This window comes from Esox lucius, chromosome 24 (assembly GCF_011004845.1).
Source record: "Esox lucius isolate fEsoLuc1 chromosome 24, fEsoLuc1.pri, whole genome shotgun sequence".
Classification (NCBI taxonomy): Eukaryota; Metazoa; Chordata; class Actinopteri; order Esociformes; family Esocidae; genus Esox; species Esox lucius.
The window spans coordinates 16,802,317-16,819,466 of record NC_047592.1 but is presented as its reverse complement, the minus strand read 5'-3'; the positions used below and the strand labels follow the sequence as shown (position 1 = coordinate 16,819,466).

The 17,150-nt window shown below is 47.4% G+C and overlaps 1 protein-coding gene across 1 annotated transcript in view; it reads right to left on the bottom strand.

The window, feature by feature from the left end:
• The window catches only part of poln (polymerase (DNA directed) nu), a 53,062-nt gene extending 37,386 nt beyond the window's left edge, over positions 1–15,676 (bottom strand). Inside the window, exons 1-13 of the mRNA XM_034290814.1 lie at positions 15,151–15,676; positions 14,331–14,461; positions 12,011–12,171; positions 11,794–11,906; positions 11,216–11,358; positions 11,028–11,096; positions 10,891–10,951; positions 7,638–7,702; positions 5,887–5,970; positions 5,670–5,765; positions 5,536–5,592; positions 5,403–5,459; positions 4,275–4,340 (exon numbers count right to left, since the gene is read on the bottom strand). Coding sequence (XP_034146705.1) covers positions 4,275–4,340; positions 5,403–5,459; positions 5,536–5,592; positions 5,670–5,765; positions 5,887–5,970; positions 7,638–7,702; positions 10,891–10,951; positions 11,028–11,096; positions 11,216–11,358; positions 11,794–11,906; positions 12,011–12,171; positions 14,331–14,461; positions 15,151–15,676 — 1,629 coding nt within the window. The remainder of the gene's footprint in view (positions 1–4,274; positions 4,341–5,402; positions 5,460–5,535; positions 5,593–5,669; positions 5,766–5,886; positions 5,971–7,637; positions 7,703–10,890; positions 10,952–11,027; positions 11,097–11,215; positions 11,359–11,793; positions 11,907–12,010; positions 12,172–14,330; positions 14,462–15,150) is intronic.
• Between the last annotated feature and the right edge of the window lie 1,474 nt (positions 15,677–17,150).

The following is a 17,150-nucleotide window of genomic DNA, read 5'->3' as shown; positions in this document are numbered from 1 at the left end:
TGCCCCTCTCTAGGTCATCAGTAGTCCATGTCCCTGACCCCTGCCCCTCTCTCCTAACCCAAGAACAAGCTGTGTCACAAATGGCAGCCTGTTCTCAACAGTGTAGATTCACAAGGTCAAAGGTCATGCACTATTAGAGGGGATAGAGTGCCATGTGAGACCCCCTCCCAACAGAGGTAGTAACACCTACTCAGTTTGGTAGTGATCTATACTTAGGTAGTGATCTTTAATTAGATAGTGATCTTTAATTAGGTAGTGATCTTTAGTTAGCTAGTGATCTATACTTAGGTAGTGATCTTTAGTTAGGTAGTGATCTATACTTAGGTAGTGATCTTTAATTAGATAGTGATCAATGAGGTACCTGTGCTGCTCTCATCAAAAAGCCCACCCTTATTCACACACTGTCTGAAATATTAAAGGTTCACTGAACACAGTGCAGGGCTGTAGCTCGTACTCCAACCAGTGACTGTTCCAAATCACATTACTGTGTGAAAATAATATACATTAAGGGGCTGGAAGTGCAGCCTGAATCAACACTTTGTTAGAGAGAGAGAGACAGAGACACCGAAAGAGGCAGGGGGAGAGAAAGAAAAGGAAAGAGGAATTGAAAGAGAGTCAGTAGGATGTAGAGTGAAAGAGAGCGGAGGATGAAGAAAAAGAGCAAGAAAGAGGGGGAGAGTAGGATGGAGAGGGGGAGAGTAGGACGGCGAGGGGGAGAGTAGGATGGAGAGGGGGAGAGTAGAACGGAGAGGGGGAGAGTAGGACGGAGAGGGGGAGAGTAGGACGGAGAGGGGGAGAGTAGGACGGAGAGGGGGAGAGTAGGACGGAGAGGGGGAGAGTAGGACGGAGAGGGGGAGAGTAGGATGGAGAGGGGGAGAGTAGGATGGAGAGGGGGAGAGTAGGACGGAGAGGGGGGGAGCAGGATGGAGAGGGGGAGAGTAGGATGGAGAGGAGGAGAGTAGGACGGAGAGGGGGGGAGCAGGAAAAAAAAGAGGTAGAGGGATGGAGAGTGAAAGGGATGTTTGGGAGGAAAATGCTGCAATGAAAAGAGGCCCCGAAATCTGAATGCTTTTTCTGCCTTGCAGTTTCAAACCAGCCGAATCAAGGGAGAAACGAAAGAGAGGAAGTTTGATCTTATTTGGCTTCTTTGGTTTCACTGTCAAGGGCAGCTGTCTGTGCCAGCCAACTGCTTCTGGGTTTTGCATTTATTTGTGTGCCAACGGCTTCTGGGTGTGTTTTTTTATGTGTGTGTGTGTCTTAAAGTGTGTAAGGGAAGACAGAGCGGGAAGAAGACAGAGAGTGTGAGTCTCTGTTCTGTCTGCTTGTGTCTGAGAAACGAGCGAGAAAGAGAGGTAGGAGAGGCATTGACAGGTTACAATTTATTTTTTAGCAAGATAGAGCAGGCAGAAATGTAACAAACCCTTTGAATGTCTCCTTGCAGACAGACTTCCTTTCTGACTGTGCCTTCATAATATGTCTGAAAGTTGCCAGGGATCCACTGTCACATGATCAGCAAAGTTAGGTTCTGATGGATTCTGATTCTCGAGGTTTGAGAGTGGAGGTGTTGCAAGTCAATCCTGTGATTTTACTGCGATTCGACGTTCCCAAAATATTGCTCACCACGTCTGCGGCAGAGGGGCAAGACAGAGCCACGACAAGGGGAGTCTTGGAAAAGAAAGCGCCCCAGACACCATTAAAAAACGGTTAGCTCACCATTTACAAAAGACAGAGGGGGAAAACATAGCTCATGTTTGGCGCGGGTCCAACAAACAAAACAAAAATAACATGGTGACTTTGTTAGCAGCCACGCAGTCCACAGCCATATCCCAGGGTGCATCTGGTGTTTCTCTATCATAAGTTCATATTCAGCTTTACCTCAGGCTTTTGTTAGTGGAGAATGCAGTTACCCTACATGAACCCGTCTCAGGGGGAGGCATATAGCGCTGCAGTATTCCTCATTTGAATGTGTGTATGTACCCGCACTGTTACTGTGTGTGTGTGTGTGTGTGTAGATCCCAGTGCTTCACGTACAGTACAAAAGGAGAAGAGAGAGAGAAAGACGCATCTCCCACTCCTGCTCTATCCAAAACACACGGGAACAGAAACACAACAATAGTCTGCACTGAATCCATTCTCCCACACTCCTCCGTCGTGTCGGGATGAAGCACCGGTTTGCTCAGAAATCGTTCCCGCTTTCAACGACCAGGCAGTCCTCAGTTTGAGAGCCAGATCCGGGAGCACCACCGTAGTGTGTTAATAGAGCGCTGGAGCGCGGCGACAGGCCACAACAGCCTACAGTCCTACAGCTCCTAACACCTCCATCCACCAGACGTGCCCTGATAAATGGAAGGTTGGGCTGAAAAGGGGGACTGAGACGTTTACTTGAGATTAGAAAAGTTCAGTGAGTGTGGGTATGTATGTGAGAGACCGGCAGTGTTTGCGACGTATATGCTGTGTGTGTGTGTGTGTGTGTGTGTGTGTGTGTGTGTGTGGGTGTGTGTGTGTGGGTGTGTGCCTCCGGGAGCTCGGTGACAGGGTTGGTCGACCCTAACGGTCGGAATGAGCTATTGACTCGGGGAAAGAGAGAGACAGAGGGAGAGTGGAAGAGAGACAGAGAGCGAGAGGGCGGGGCAGAGCAGGACAGATATGTACGTAAACAGACAAAAACAGAGAACATGAGCACTATCAGTTTGGGAAACAGTACTTCTGGCCCTACCTTGGCAGCCTCTTCCCATGAATGTCAAAATTCTATTAAGCAACAGTTGGACCTCAGAAGATTGCCTGAATAACTCAACATATTAACGTATTAGTAATATATGGATTATGCAAACGCAAAGGCGGTTTCCAACGTTTCAAACAGGTACATTCACGTTAAGCGCGAGCCCGGGGCGCTTTACCTGTACACGAAATGAAAGTAAAGCCCCACCAGCTACAACACTAAGACAGTGTTCCTTTAGAAAGCTAGCAATAGACTGTCGCAGCATGATCTCACCACACTGAACAAGACCTATAGAAGGATCATCTGACCTGTAGAAGGATCATCTGACCTACAGAAGGATCATCTGACCTGTAGAAGGATCATCTGACCTGTAGAAGGATCATCTGACCTGTAGAAGGATTATCTGACCTATAGAAGGATCATCTGACCTATAGAAGGATCATCTGACCTATAGAAGGATCATTTGACCTATAGAAGGATCATCTGACCTATAGAAGGATCATCTGACCTATAGAAGTGTTGTCTGCCTGTTCCTGTCAGTGCAGCAGAGTCTGCTGCTGTTGAACAATACAAGAGGTGCCCAAAACCCCCGGAGACGAGGCTCTGGGACATGATTGGTTGTTACATAACACGATTAAGAGAAATGCACTGGAGGGGACTCTCAATGTGTTCCAGTGAAGTTCGACTTAGTGTTCAGCCAGAACCGCACATGCGTTTGGGACGTGTTGTCTGGGAACAAGATTAGTGTTTGTGTCTACACATTTGTTATTGCTTTCCACTTACTGGTTAATCTTTATTTTGTATGCCTGTGACACTTCATTCCAGAACTCTTATTATGTAGTTTTTAGCAGTGAAAAAGACGTGGCCCCCGATCCTCAATTCTGCAAGCATTTGAGTGAGGGAACTTTTAATGAGTGAGCAGCGGCAAAGCAATGTGAAGGTATTTAGAAACATGCGACATTGAGGATTTCAAACGATAAACACCACCCATGGACAACGCAGACAGCTAAAAAAAACGTATAGTGGAAGACTTGGAGTCATAAAAGCTAATTGAAATGACTGTCTTCATTTTGAGGAGCTCTGAATGTTTCTCAGTTCAACGTTTGGATTCAGTATTGTGCCAAGGGAACGACTGGGTTTAAATAGATCATTTCTTCATAATCTCCAAAGTATTCCCTTACAAACGCTACAGTGGTTATACTAATGCCTTTCTTCTGCAAGAAACCTCTTAATTGAGCCCTATCCATATAGGGCAAATCCCAGGAGAACAGAGGGTTAAGTAATCCTCTCTAACCCCGTCTGTGATAGTCTCTCAGGCATTTCCCGTATCCCTGTTGGCCCAGTTAAACAATGCCACCTCTGGAAATCTCTGCGAGCGTGTCTGTGTGACGGAAAGAAGAAGGCAGAGGAAGGGACCGCAAGGGACAAAGAACGAAAGAAACAGAGGGAAAGCTGACACGAAACCAACGACATCGCTGAGGGGCAGAGGAAGGAGAGAGGGATGTGTCGAAGGAGGAGAAGCCCGGAGCAGGATGAGGGGGGAAGAGGTACTCACTGGGTGCTTGGCAGAGATTCTCCCAGTCACCGCACTGGTCTGGTACCATGTGGAGGAGATGGAATTCTGAGAGACGGGGGGAGAGTGAGAGATACGAAAGAAAGATGCAGAGAAGGAGTAGCAAGAGGATGGGGGAAAGTGAGCAGTTCAGCATGACAAACATATTTCAGTCATGAATTAGACATTTCTTTATATACAACCAACAACTCCCAGGCGACTTACTCAAAGCTACATTTCCTTACAGATTGTGTAGATTTAAACAATATTAACAGCTACAAAATAACTTAGACAGGGCAGGTTCTCTATCTTGGGAGTCCAGCCAACCTAGAGAAAGTGATTGCTTTTTACACATTCAGATTGTAGTTATTCATTCAGTGGATATGGCTGAAATATATCATTACCCCAAACATGTTAACTTCGATTGTATTTCAGTCACATCAATGCCAATATCCCTGCCGAAGAATGCCTTATTTTTACAACATTGTTCATTCCATAATGGAAGTACTGATGTTTGATAAAAATAGTTGTTTATTGATTTGCTTACTCAATCTGGTCTGAAGATATTGTGATATCTTCCCCAAATCGATCACAATTTAAATTATTCCCATTTTCACCAGATACAACCTTTAACCCATTCAAAACTGCCTTAAACACTACATTTCCCATGACATCCAGCGATGACATGACATCTAGCCAAACTCCTTATATCACCCCATCATCATTAAATCTAGCATGGATGTCAGCCTCGAACAAGCAACAACCAAAAAGCAAGCACTTTTTCTATAGCAGGTTGGCTGCTTCAATTGGCTGACACAGTTCTGTGAGATTTTACTTCTGTATTTCAGAAATAACGAAACCTAGCAAAGCCAACCACAAAACATCTACCTTTCCGGTGCCTTCTGGTGTTTTATAAAAAGAATAAGAGGAAGACAGAAATCTGCGTCTATTCAAATGTTGTTGATATTTCTTCTGGGACGCTTTTAACCCCTTTGTTTCAGAGTAGTAGTCCTTAACGATGTTTTAGTAATTCAGCATATGGTCTCATTAAGTGACTTACAGCCCAAAAGACTGACTAGTGGCCAAAGCCCTGGACTGGACCGCCTGTGTAAACAACCTGTGTGTTATCACCTTGCTCATCATGCAGGACAGAATCCCATCAACGAAGGTGGACTTGATCTTGTGAACCTGGGGTTGAAACACACACAGGGTTGTCAGGCTTGTAGTCCTGTTGTTAAGCTGCGTGTTCATCCGTGTTCTTCACCTGTCTGTATTCCAGAATGATCCTGGGCAGAGGATGGAGGTCCTGGAGCTGCAACAACTACACACACAGATGAGATACATCACTGGTTAATACCACTTAAGGGCAATGTGTGTGTGTGTATGTGTGTGTCTCACGGTGGCCTCGGATGTGGAGTGCTGCTGTTTGTTCAGTGTCTTGGGGAGCTTCTTGTTTTCACAGCGCTCCTGCAGACGCAGCTTCTCAAACAGAACCTGTGGAGAGGTAGGATTAGAATGGCACACACACACCTATCTACAAAACACACACAAACAAACACACACCTACACACACACACACCTATCTACACACACACACACACACACACACACAGACCGTTCTGAGCTGGGTGCTGCTGGACACTAGAAACTTCTGGCCTGCAGCCTGGTGGGCATCCTGCTCTAACTGCTTCATCCTAGTCTGACAGAGAGACAGACAGAGAGAGGGAGACAGAGACAGAGTCAGACAGACAGAGAGAGACAGACAGACAGAGAAATGGTCAGGCAGAGAAAGAGTGACAGACTGACAACACTGGGAACACAACAGTACATTGCTACCAGCAATAAAATATGGGGCCAGACATGTCAACCAAGGTCATTTATATTGTTATATAAGTTTGTTTTTTCTTCACTCGATTATTGTTCTACTCACTGTCCTGCTGACATTAATATCACTTCAATGATGATGCAGTCAATTCAATGAATCATTCCCACAGAACGCTTTGCCAATAAAGCCTCAGAATTGCCAGAAAGCCAGTCATAGAAACAGACAGAGGGAGCGAGACAGAAGAAGATAGAGTGAACGACAGAGAGAGACAGAGAGCGGGGGAGAAATTCAGAGAGGTTGCCGTGGGGTCGCCTTGGGGTCACCACGGTGCCACAACCGCTGCTTTATCCTGAGCCTCAGGCAGAGCTGAGCTTCTCCGACTGTTACACACACCCTCCCCTGTGCGAGCGTGCATTCGCGCGTGTTTTCCTATGTTTTGATGTAGTTCATCTACGGCCTGGAAATCAAAGAACAAAACAACAACATGCACCAAAGGATTTCCCTATGGCTTTCAGACAACGTAACAGCGCACGCGCGCGTCTTCTCCGTTCTCCCGGTCCAAGCTTATGGAAATTACAGTTATTTCATCTCAGCGAGATTCACCATGTTCCGTGATGAAAGTGAGGTCCTATCATGACGGGCGGGACAAATCCGTGAAGAAAAAAGGGCTAATTGGTTATCAATCTACTTTCAGGTGTTTGTAGGGGAGTTTGTCATGTCAGTCCTGCGGTGGGGAACGTTCATATTAAACATGTCCCTCGCACAACGTTCTCTTGCTTCGCTATGTTTTCTGTATCTACCTTTTGACCCCCCTCTCCCCCGTTTCAGTCCGCCTTGTCCCTGTGTTTTCCCTTTCATTCTCTCAGAGTCTTTGGTGTCTCTCTCCCTCCACTTGCATGGCTGTCGGTTATGTAAAAGCGCTGTCTGCTTTAGTTAGGTGGTTCAATGTGGTTATGCTGTGTAGGTGTCTCACACAGAACCAGAGAAACTCTCAGGCTTCAAGTAGGATTACGTTAGGACTCCTCCTCCCTCTCCCTTTCAACTGGTGATCCCTCCCACCCCCTCCTTCTCTCCCTCCTCGCTCACTTCTCTTTTCTTCTCCCTTCCTTTCAACATATCCCTCCCTCCCACAGTTCCTCCCTCCTCCACCTCTGACTCTTCCCCTTCCTCTCCCTTTTCCACCCTTTCAACACGTTATCCCTCCCTCGTTGGTAGCATGTCTCTGCTCTCGCTCCCGCGCTCCTTCCTCCCCTCTCCCACCTCCTCTGCATCCTCATCATGTATTCTGTGTGGGTCGTCGTGACAAAGCCAAGAAAAGTTGTTATTCCACTGGATTATCACAGCAGCCATTAATCCCTTTGTGTGTGTGTGTGTGTGTGTGTGAGAGACAGATCAATGCTCATTCCTACTGCAACCCTCCGCCCAAAAGGATATATTATATTTATAGAGCTAGAGGCATCGTTGTGTGTGTGTGTCTGTGTGTGTGTGTGCTAAGCCCTCTCTGTGTCATCACTTTTCCAGTATAGTATTGTAACCTTTACCCCCAGCATCTCTGACGTCCTCTTCAAGGCCTCCTTGTCCACATGGATCCTATGGCTCTCCATGGCTGAACCCAACACAGTGAGTAGAGTTACACCAACATACAGGCTGAACCCAACACAGTGAGTAGAGTTACACCAACATACAGGCTGAACCCAACACAGTGAGTAGAGTTACACCAACATACAGGCTGAACCCAACACAGTGAGTAGAGTTACACCAACATACAGGCTGAACCCGACACAGTGAGTAGAGTTACACCAACATACAGGCTGAACCCGACACAGTGAGTAGAGTTACACCAACATACAGGCTGAACCCAACACAGTGAGTAGAGTTACACCAACATACAGGCTGAACCCAACACAGTGAGTAGAGTTACACCAACATACAGGCTGAACCCAACACAGTGAGTAGAGTTACACCAACATACAGGCTGAACCCAACACAGTGAGTAGAGTTACACCAACATACAGGCTGAACCCGACACAGTGAGTAGAGTTACACCAACATACAGGCTGAACCCAACACAGTGAGTAGAGTTACACCAACATACAGGCTGAACCCAACACAGTGAGTAGAGTTACACCAACATACAGGCTGAACCCGACACAGTGAGTAGAGTTACACCAACATACAGGCTGAACCCGACACAGTGAGTAGAGTTACACCAACATACAGGCTGAACCCAACACAGTGAGTAGAGTTACACCAACATACAGGCTGAACCCAACACAGTGAGTAGAGTTACACCAACATACAGGCTGAACCCGACACAGTGAGTAGAGTTACACCAACATACAGACTGAACCCAACACAGTGAGTAGAGTTACACCAACATACAGGCTGAACCCGACACAGTGAGTAGCGTTACACCAACATACAGGCTGAACCCAACACAGTGAGTAGAGTTACACCAACATACAGGCTGAACCCAACACAGTGAGTAGAGTTACACCAACATACAGGCTGAACCCAACACAGTGAGTAGAGTTACACCAACATACAGGCTGAACCCGACACAGTGAGTAGAGTTACACCAACATACAGGCTGAACCCGACACAGTGAGTAGAGTTACACCAACATACAGGCTGAACCCAACACAGTGAGTAGAGTTACACCAACATACAGGCTGAACCCAACACAGTGAGTAGAGTTACACCAACATACAGGCTGAACCCGACACAGTGAGTAGAGTTACACCAACATACAGGCTGAACCCAACACAGTGAGTAGAGTTACACCAACATACAGGCTGAACCCGACACAGTGAGTAGAGTTACACCAACATACAGGCTGAACCCGACACAGTGAGTAGAGTTACACCAACATACAGGCTGAACCCAACACAGTGAGTAGAGTTACACCAACATACAGGCTGAACCCAACACAGTGAGTAGAGTTACACCAACATACAGGCTGAACCCGACACAGTGAGTAGAGTTACACCAACATACAGGCTGAACCCAACACAGTGAGTAGAGTTACACCAACATACAGGCTGAACCCGACACAGTGAGTAGAGTTACACCAACATACAGGCTGAACCCGACACAGTGAGTAGAGTTACACCAACATACAGGTCATTACATACTGCTGATTTCTGTTTGCAGGATGTACAGTTTGGTCCAGAAATATTTGGACAATATTTGCTCTATACGCCACCACTGGACCAATGGATTAGAAATGAAACAACCGACATATAATTGAAGTGCAGACTTTCACCTTTAAGTCAAGGGGTTGAACAAAATGAAATGTTTAGGAATGGCAACCATTTTTAAACACAGTCCCCTTATTTTAGGGCTCAAATGTTATTGGAGACATTAACACAATCATAAATAAAATTCAAATTTTTAGAATCCTTTGCAGGTAATGACTGCTTGAAGTCTGGAATCCATGGACAACACCAAACGCTGGGTTACCTCCTTTATGATGCTTTTCCAGGCCTTAACTGCAGATGTCTTCAGTTGTTGTTTGTTCGTGGGTCTTTCTGCCTTATGTTTTGTCTTCAGCAAGTGAAATGCATGCTCGTTTGGGTTGAGATCAGGTGATTGACTCTGCCATTGCAGAATATTTCACTTCTTTGCCTTAAGAAACTCTGGTTTGCTCACGCAGTATGTTTTTGGTCATTTTCCATCTGTAAAGTGAAGCAACGTCCAATCAACTTCGCTGAATTTGGCTGAATCTGAACAGACAATATATTCCTATATACTTTAGAATTCCTCCAGCAGCTTCAGGCTTCCGTTACTTCATGAAAAAACACTAGTGACCCAGTGCTATTGGAAGCCATGCATGCCCATACCATCACACTGCCTCTACCGTGTTTTACAGATGATGTGGTATGCTTCGGATCATGAGCCGTTCCAAGCCTTCTCCATACTTATTTCTTCCCATCATTCTGGTACAGGTTGACCTTAGTTTCATCTGCTCAAAGAAGGATGTTCCAGAACTGAGCTGGCTTTTTTAGATATTTTTTTGCAAAGTCTAATCTGGCCTTTCTATTCTTGAGGCTTATAATGGTTTGCACCTTGTGGTGAACCCTCTCGTGAAGTCTTCTCTTTATGGTAGACTTGGATAATGTTATGCCTACCTCCTGGAGAGTGTTCTTCACTTGGCTGGATGTTGTGAAGGGTTTTTTCTTTACCATGGAAAGGATCCTACGATCATCCACCTCTGTTTTCTTCCGTGGACCTCCAGGCCTTTTTGTGTTGCAGAGCTCTTCATTTTTTCTCAGAATGAACCAAACTGTTGATTTGGCCACTCCTAATGTTCCTGCTGAATTTTATTTTTGTAGCCTAAAGATAGCCTGTTTCACTTACATTGAGAGCTCCTTTGTCCGCATGTTGTGGGTTCACAGCAACAGCTTCCAAATGCGAATGCCATACCTAGAATCAACTCCAGACCTTTTATATGCTTAATTGATGAAGAAATAACGAAGGAATAGTCCACACCTATCCATGAAACAGCTTTTGAGTCAATTGTCCAATACTTTTGGACCCTTTAAAGAAGGGGTTACATATTAAAGAGCTAAACCCTTTCTCCAATTTGGATGTGAATAAGCTCAAATTCAAGCTGAGAGACTGTACTTTAAGCCCATATTCATTATTTAACTGAAACTTGAATACAATTTGGTAAACAGACAAAATAACAAAACTTGTGTCAGTGTTCAATTATTTCCGGACCTAACTGCATCTGTAACGGTCATTATGCCCTCTCACCCCAGATGAGGTCAACATTTGACCTGGCGTTCTTACCTGCTAGTACAGGGATCATAGTCAGCTCCATGTTGGAGTACAGCTCCCACAGACCCTGGCTCTGGTCAGAGACACACAGCTCGTCAGGTCGTCAGGTGGGGGTTCCTTCACATGAGTTGACGTGGGGAGAAACGCACCTGTAGTTTAGACTGAAGCTCCATGTTCAGCTTGTAGAGCAGCGAAAGACTGGAGAGGACCTGAGATACCTGACAGTAAGACAAACGCATAGGTCAGCGTAAGAGAGCAAGAAGGAATTAAAAAGGGAAGAGAAGACACCTAAGAGGACCCAAGTAAACCAGTGCCCTGTGAAGGTTCCCAGACTGACCCTCCTGGCCCCCAGCACCGGTGTGGGGGGTCTGGGGGGCCTCCTGCTGTGTTTGGTGAGCAGATCAGTGAAGCAGGAGGACGGGTCCGCTGGGTCCAACAGCCAGGCAGCCACCTGGGGGTCCTGGACACGGCAGGATGACACTGTGGGGGGGGGGGGGGGGGGGCACTGATGCAGGACTACATAACATGTATTCGAATATCCGTCACAAAGTAGGACAATATAACCCGGACTGATTTCCAGAGGCAGTCAGCGGTAAGTGCCTTGCTCACAGGCACTTAACACATGTATTTTTTGTTAGTTCTGGGATTCGAACCAGAGATCTTCCAGTTACTGGCTCAACACTCTGGCTCAATCACTAGGCTACCCGTGTGTCCTGCACCAGAACAGTGTTCCCGGAAACATCTTTAAAATAGCCACATTATTGTAGTTAACATGTACTAGACCAATCAATAACAGAGCATCAGACAAGTCGAGAGGGGAAAGAAACCCCAAGACTATCGCATTAGCCAGCCGGCCGCCACCCAGCACCCCAAGACATGTACCAGGGGGTCCTTAACTGCCTTGCTATCAGTGACCTTGTTTCCAGTGCAGGCTGGGTTGGTACAGCTGGAGGGCTGTGCGGAGCAGGTCTTTGGCCTTGTAGCACACCACCAGCCGGGAGCCGGACAACACCCGCAGAAGCATCTCTCTACGGGACGGACGTACACACCGCCATCATCATTGGTCAGGTTTCAGAGACGTTCTACACAGACTGAGCGTGCCCCCCCCCCCCCCCCCCCGGTTGGGCCGTACCTGGTGAAGAGGTCTAGGTTTTGATCTAGGGCGCTCTGGGCCCAGGCGGGTTTCCGCTCCAGCCTGAGGTAGACCACACTGTCTCCGGGTGCCACTCCCTCCTCCGGTACCGGATCCGTCTTCAACAGCACCAGCACCCCGCACGCCGATGGACTGGGCTTCTATGGGACGCACGGAGTGGGAAGTAACAAAGGACACATGGAGAATTAGGATGCCATTTACTGTGGCACCAGTCCAGGGCATCAGCGCCAACGACACAAACAACTCAGTCAATATTTATGACAGAGGGTCCAGTAACAGGACACCGAGGATCGAAACAGGGTCGTGTCTGCGACTGGACCGAATCACTGCTTTGACTAGAAAACCCCACCTGTTCCGGGTCCATCTGAGTGGTTCCGTCCTGGTATACCATTGTCAGAACCAGAGCCCCGGCCTCTCCGGCCTCCTCCAACGCCCTGCCCCTCTCCTCGATACTCAATTTCCCAGCATCCCTCACTCTGGGGTCAGACGTAATGGCCGTCGTCAGACAGGCTTTGGATTGGCTGAACTGGTCCTTGGGGTCACCTTTGCCACTCACCCCGTTTGGTGCTGTTTCGGTAGCGAGTCGACCAGGGTTAAGCCCAGATTTGGCCCGGTTCCTATCGGAGGGTTTGGGGGTTTTAGTGGGCTGTTTCTTTTCGGTTTGTGAACTGGAAAGGTCCCTCTCCCCCGTTGCGACCCCCTGTCTTGGCCTTACTGGGCTGGCTGGGGGGCGGGGTGGGGGGATGGGGAGGGATCTGGCACAGGGGTCCCAGGTGAGGGCAGGGGAAGGGTCTGGGTGTTTGGGGCTTGACGTTTTGCACTCCTCCTGCGCTCCTGGCCAGGGCCTCGCTTTCTCCTGGGAGGGTCGAGGTGGTTCCCATTTCAACGGCCGCCTTGGGAGGGTGGCCTTGGACGGAGAGGCGTGCTTCCTTTTGAGGGGAAAATTTAGGGATAGTGGTGGCAGTTGGGCAAAGGGGAGAAGGAGAGGAATGCTCCCCTCCTCTCCCCCTCTGGGATGTATGGAGGTCTGGCTAGGTCCCGGCCCTACGGCCCTGCCATAACCAGAAGGAGAGGGGTTGGTCGGGGCAGGCTTCGAATCTAGCCCCCTGTCTCTGGAGGCTCCATCACCAATCTTCTAATGAGAGAGAACACTAGATGAGTTTTAATATACTTTTTATGAATCCTCATCCATGTAATTAGACATTTCACTGAACGTGATAGGATAAATTGATAATGGCAGTCAAACGACTTTGCAAGTAAAAAAAAGACAGACATCCCAGTCCAGATAGAATCAGTTAACCTCCAGCTAACCTTCCCAGTCTCTCTGTTCTACTCTATTCTGGAACAAGTGCATTATTCATAGGATCACGCTCCACTTTTTTTATGCAAAGTGAGTTCAATTTGAGTGAGTGCGTCTGTGCATAAGGTGTATAGTGCTCTGAGGAGTACAGGACTATGTAAATAGGTAAATAGACGGAGGTGTGTGTGTCCTGGTTTAGTATTCATGTGGGGACCATCATACAAGGTTTTAAGACGGTCCCCACTAGGAAAAAGGCTACGTCCGGCTTGGGGTAAAAGTTACAACTGGTGTTAGAATTGGGTTTAGTTTAGACAGTAGTGGTTAAAGTAGGGTTAAAATAGGGTTACGGCTAAGTTTAGGGTTACGTTTAGGCACTTATCGAGATTAAGTTTAAGGTCAGGTGACAGGTACAAAAGAGAATAAGTCTAAACCCCACAACGATATAAAAACAAATGTATGGGTATCCATTTAAAAGAACACCACAAAACAATTTGTCTCTTCAGCTCCTCTCATTTCCTCGTAAACATAAACGCTTGCTTGCTGACAGTCTCCCACAGACCCACAGTTCCTGCTGACTCCATCTACCTGCACGGTTCTATATCACCCCAGATAATCATTCAGTTAGCCACCAAAGCCCTAAGGACGGCCCACAGCCCGGCATAAAGAGTCAGATCCTCCATTTGGACACGCTGCACATTCGCGTGACCAAACAGAGAAGCTGACTGAAGCACTCCGGCCCACACTGAACCTCCCTCTTGCCCGGTGAATCAACTTGCCAGGCTTAACTTGAGCACCCAACAGGGAGCCGTCAGCATCCACACGGACGGGTGCAGTGTTGCAAAACCTCTGAACCCTTCCCATTGAGCGTGAGCGCTGGGGGGAAATCAATGCCCCTCCCTCAACCCTCCTGGTTTAATCCCATATGGCTGTGCCGTATTCCCTAACTACTGCAATACCTTGGTCAAAAGCACTATTGTCCTGGTAGAAGCAGCAAATTACCTGAGCGTTAATGGGATGGTTAGAGGCAAGTGGGTTGTGAGCCGGGGGGGTCCCGCGGAGAGAGGGGGCTCGGAACGCACTGACGCGCGCCTGAGACGATCTCAGAGTCAAGTGTCCTGACGCGGAGTGTTCTGGAACAAGAAGAACCCTTTAGTGTGTGTTCACGTGGTTGGGAAAGACCTGAGTGAAGCCTGCCAAGCACCCAGGAGCATAGGGGTCAGACATCCTGTCACGTCATGCTGTTCTAGACTCAGGCATGACAACCACTCTTTCTGAGTACCGAAACCTGAGCAGTGTTGGGACACGTCCATTATTATCACTGTGTCCTGATCCACTCTTTCTGGCCCTATACGCCAGGCGTCTTACGTCAAGCCCGGCTTGTTTGTCTGGGAAACAAGGTCGACGCCGCCATGGACTTGGACAACACAGATGAATGATGAACTAAGTGCTGTGGCACCATCTATTGGCTCATTACTGAAGTGCCAATTTCCCAGCATACACCGCAAAATGCCCAACATCCATCTATCACAAAATGTCCTAAAAGTGTAGATAGATATCTACAGTGGATTGATTATTTTACTTACCAAGCATTTTCACGTGGATGTTTACAATCCAGAATAAAAAATGGAGACATTTAGGGTTCGGTCCTTATAATTTACAATACATGCAATACTCAAAATACTGCCTTATGGCTAAACAAGTGATTAATTATGTGGGTATGTCCCCACAGAGATAGTAAAACCATAAATATTGGCCCCTACAATTTGGTCTGGCCCCATTAGGAAAACTGCGACCTGACCTAACCTAGCCTAACACTAACCTGTGATTCCAGTGGTCCTCTGTGCAGCTGTCCCTGATGTCCCATCCACATTTCTTCCCCGGTCTTCTGGATTTAGGCCGTTACCCGTCCCGCCCTGACGGTCCGTCTCTCCATTCCCCTCCACTCTATCCTCCCTTTCCATCTCTCCATCCCCCACGATCTCTTCATCACTGTCCGACTCACCCTCCATCTCTCTCTGGTTGTCGGTAGCCATTTCACCGAAGACGGGTTTCCTCTTGATGGGGTCTCTCGCTCTGCCGTTGTCCCCTGGTCCTCCTGTCACCATCTTCCTCTCAGACTTGGTTGTGTCTCCCAGCGGCGCCACCTGCTGCTCAAGTAAAGCAACTACATCCTGGCTCTCTGTGCTGTCCCCAAGGTCCTCAGTGGCTTTGCCCTCATTGCAGAAACCTTTTTCTCCAAAGCCGTCCCTCTGTAAAGCACGTCTCACTCCTAACCCATCATTCTCTAGTATGTGACATTCTCCAAACTCAACCTTTTCCCAACTTGCTGGAATGTCATCCTCCATTTTTAGTTCAAAGGTCGGCCAACTGTCCCTCACAGTGACTTCCTCTCTCCCTGCAGTATGAAGTAAAGGCCCTCTCCCTGGACTCTCTTGGTCTGCCTCCCCTTTGGCCTTGTGAACTCTCTGAAGTGGAGGCAGCAGCAAACTTCCAAGCTGCCATTTAGTAACAGGCACCGGGCTCCACCGGTCAGGCCCAACTATGGGCTTGGCCTTAGCCAGCCTCTCCCTCTGGTCCACCGAGGCTATGGAGCTGTCTTCTTGGCTATGTTCATGGCATTGCCAACCCCCATCTCCACTGACTAAGTGTTCACTACCTAGGGGTGTTACATGGTTCTTTGGTGTTTGGCTAGCGTTATTTCTTGCAAATGATGGTCCACAGGCCCTGGTGGGCATCTCTCTATGGGGCCGAGGGTGCTCAGTTCTGGGCAAGGGTGATCTGGAAGAGCCACGGTCCCCTAAAGTGTAGTGGAGTGAGAAGGTGGGCTCAACTTCCAGAGAGCTATGGGAGAAGATCAAAAGTGGTCGAATTAAAAATACTCTGATGCATTGCTTTACATTTAGCAGACGCTCTTACAATAAGTGCAATTAAAGTTATGATTTCAAATGTTTTTGGGAGAATTTGGGAAGGGACTCGTCTGTTTGGTCTTCAAGAAGCAGTTGTTTTATAGAGGGGTTTTGACTTAACCAAGCAAAAGAGCAATGTTTATAAAAACCTGCTGCCCTCTGCAGGAAAACTGGAATAACTGAAGCCTACCTTACAATATTACAAGAACCTAAAACATACAGCCAAAGCCACAGTGGAAAGCAAGGGAAAGGAATACAAAAAAAGTAAATGTTCTTGAGTTGCTAAGTCAGAGCAACAGAGTTCGTGAGGATGGGAGCAGGTTGTCGGAAAATCACTAGTTGTTCTGTGATTTAATCTGGAGAAAATGCTTGGGCAAGTTCAGTGTTTGAGGGAGCCATGGACAGAAGACGAGGGTGTAGGGGGTGAGACAGCGAGGACAGTGCATGGCCATTTGGGTCCAGGCTGACTAGGCTGAAGGACAGAGGACTACAGGAGACATAGTGGCAATTGCAGCCAGATTAGTCAATGTACCTGCTTAGTATTAGTGAGGTTCCCCATGGCCTAGTCCGGTAATATTGAAATATTTTTTTAAAAGGTGCTTTGATACTCACTCCCTCCAGTTAGACTCCTGCGAGGGAATGTGGAGGGCCAAAAAGCACCTCTCACTAGGGTTTGAGGGAGCAGAGTTCGGGGAAGGAGCTGGGATCTGGCAGTAGTCCCTTCGGAAAACAGGATCAGAGGAAGAGGAAAACTGAGAGGAAGAGACACGTCTGGACCAGGTCCGGACAGAGGAGGAGCATTTATTTATGTGAATGTTTAATCACATTTCAAAATGAATGCATAGTAACAAAAAAACACTAAAATACATTCATTGAAAATTTTTTATTAGAATTGATTTGATTGATGACAAAT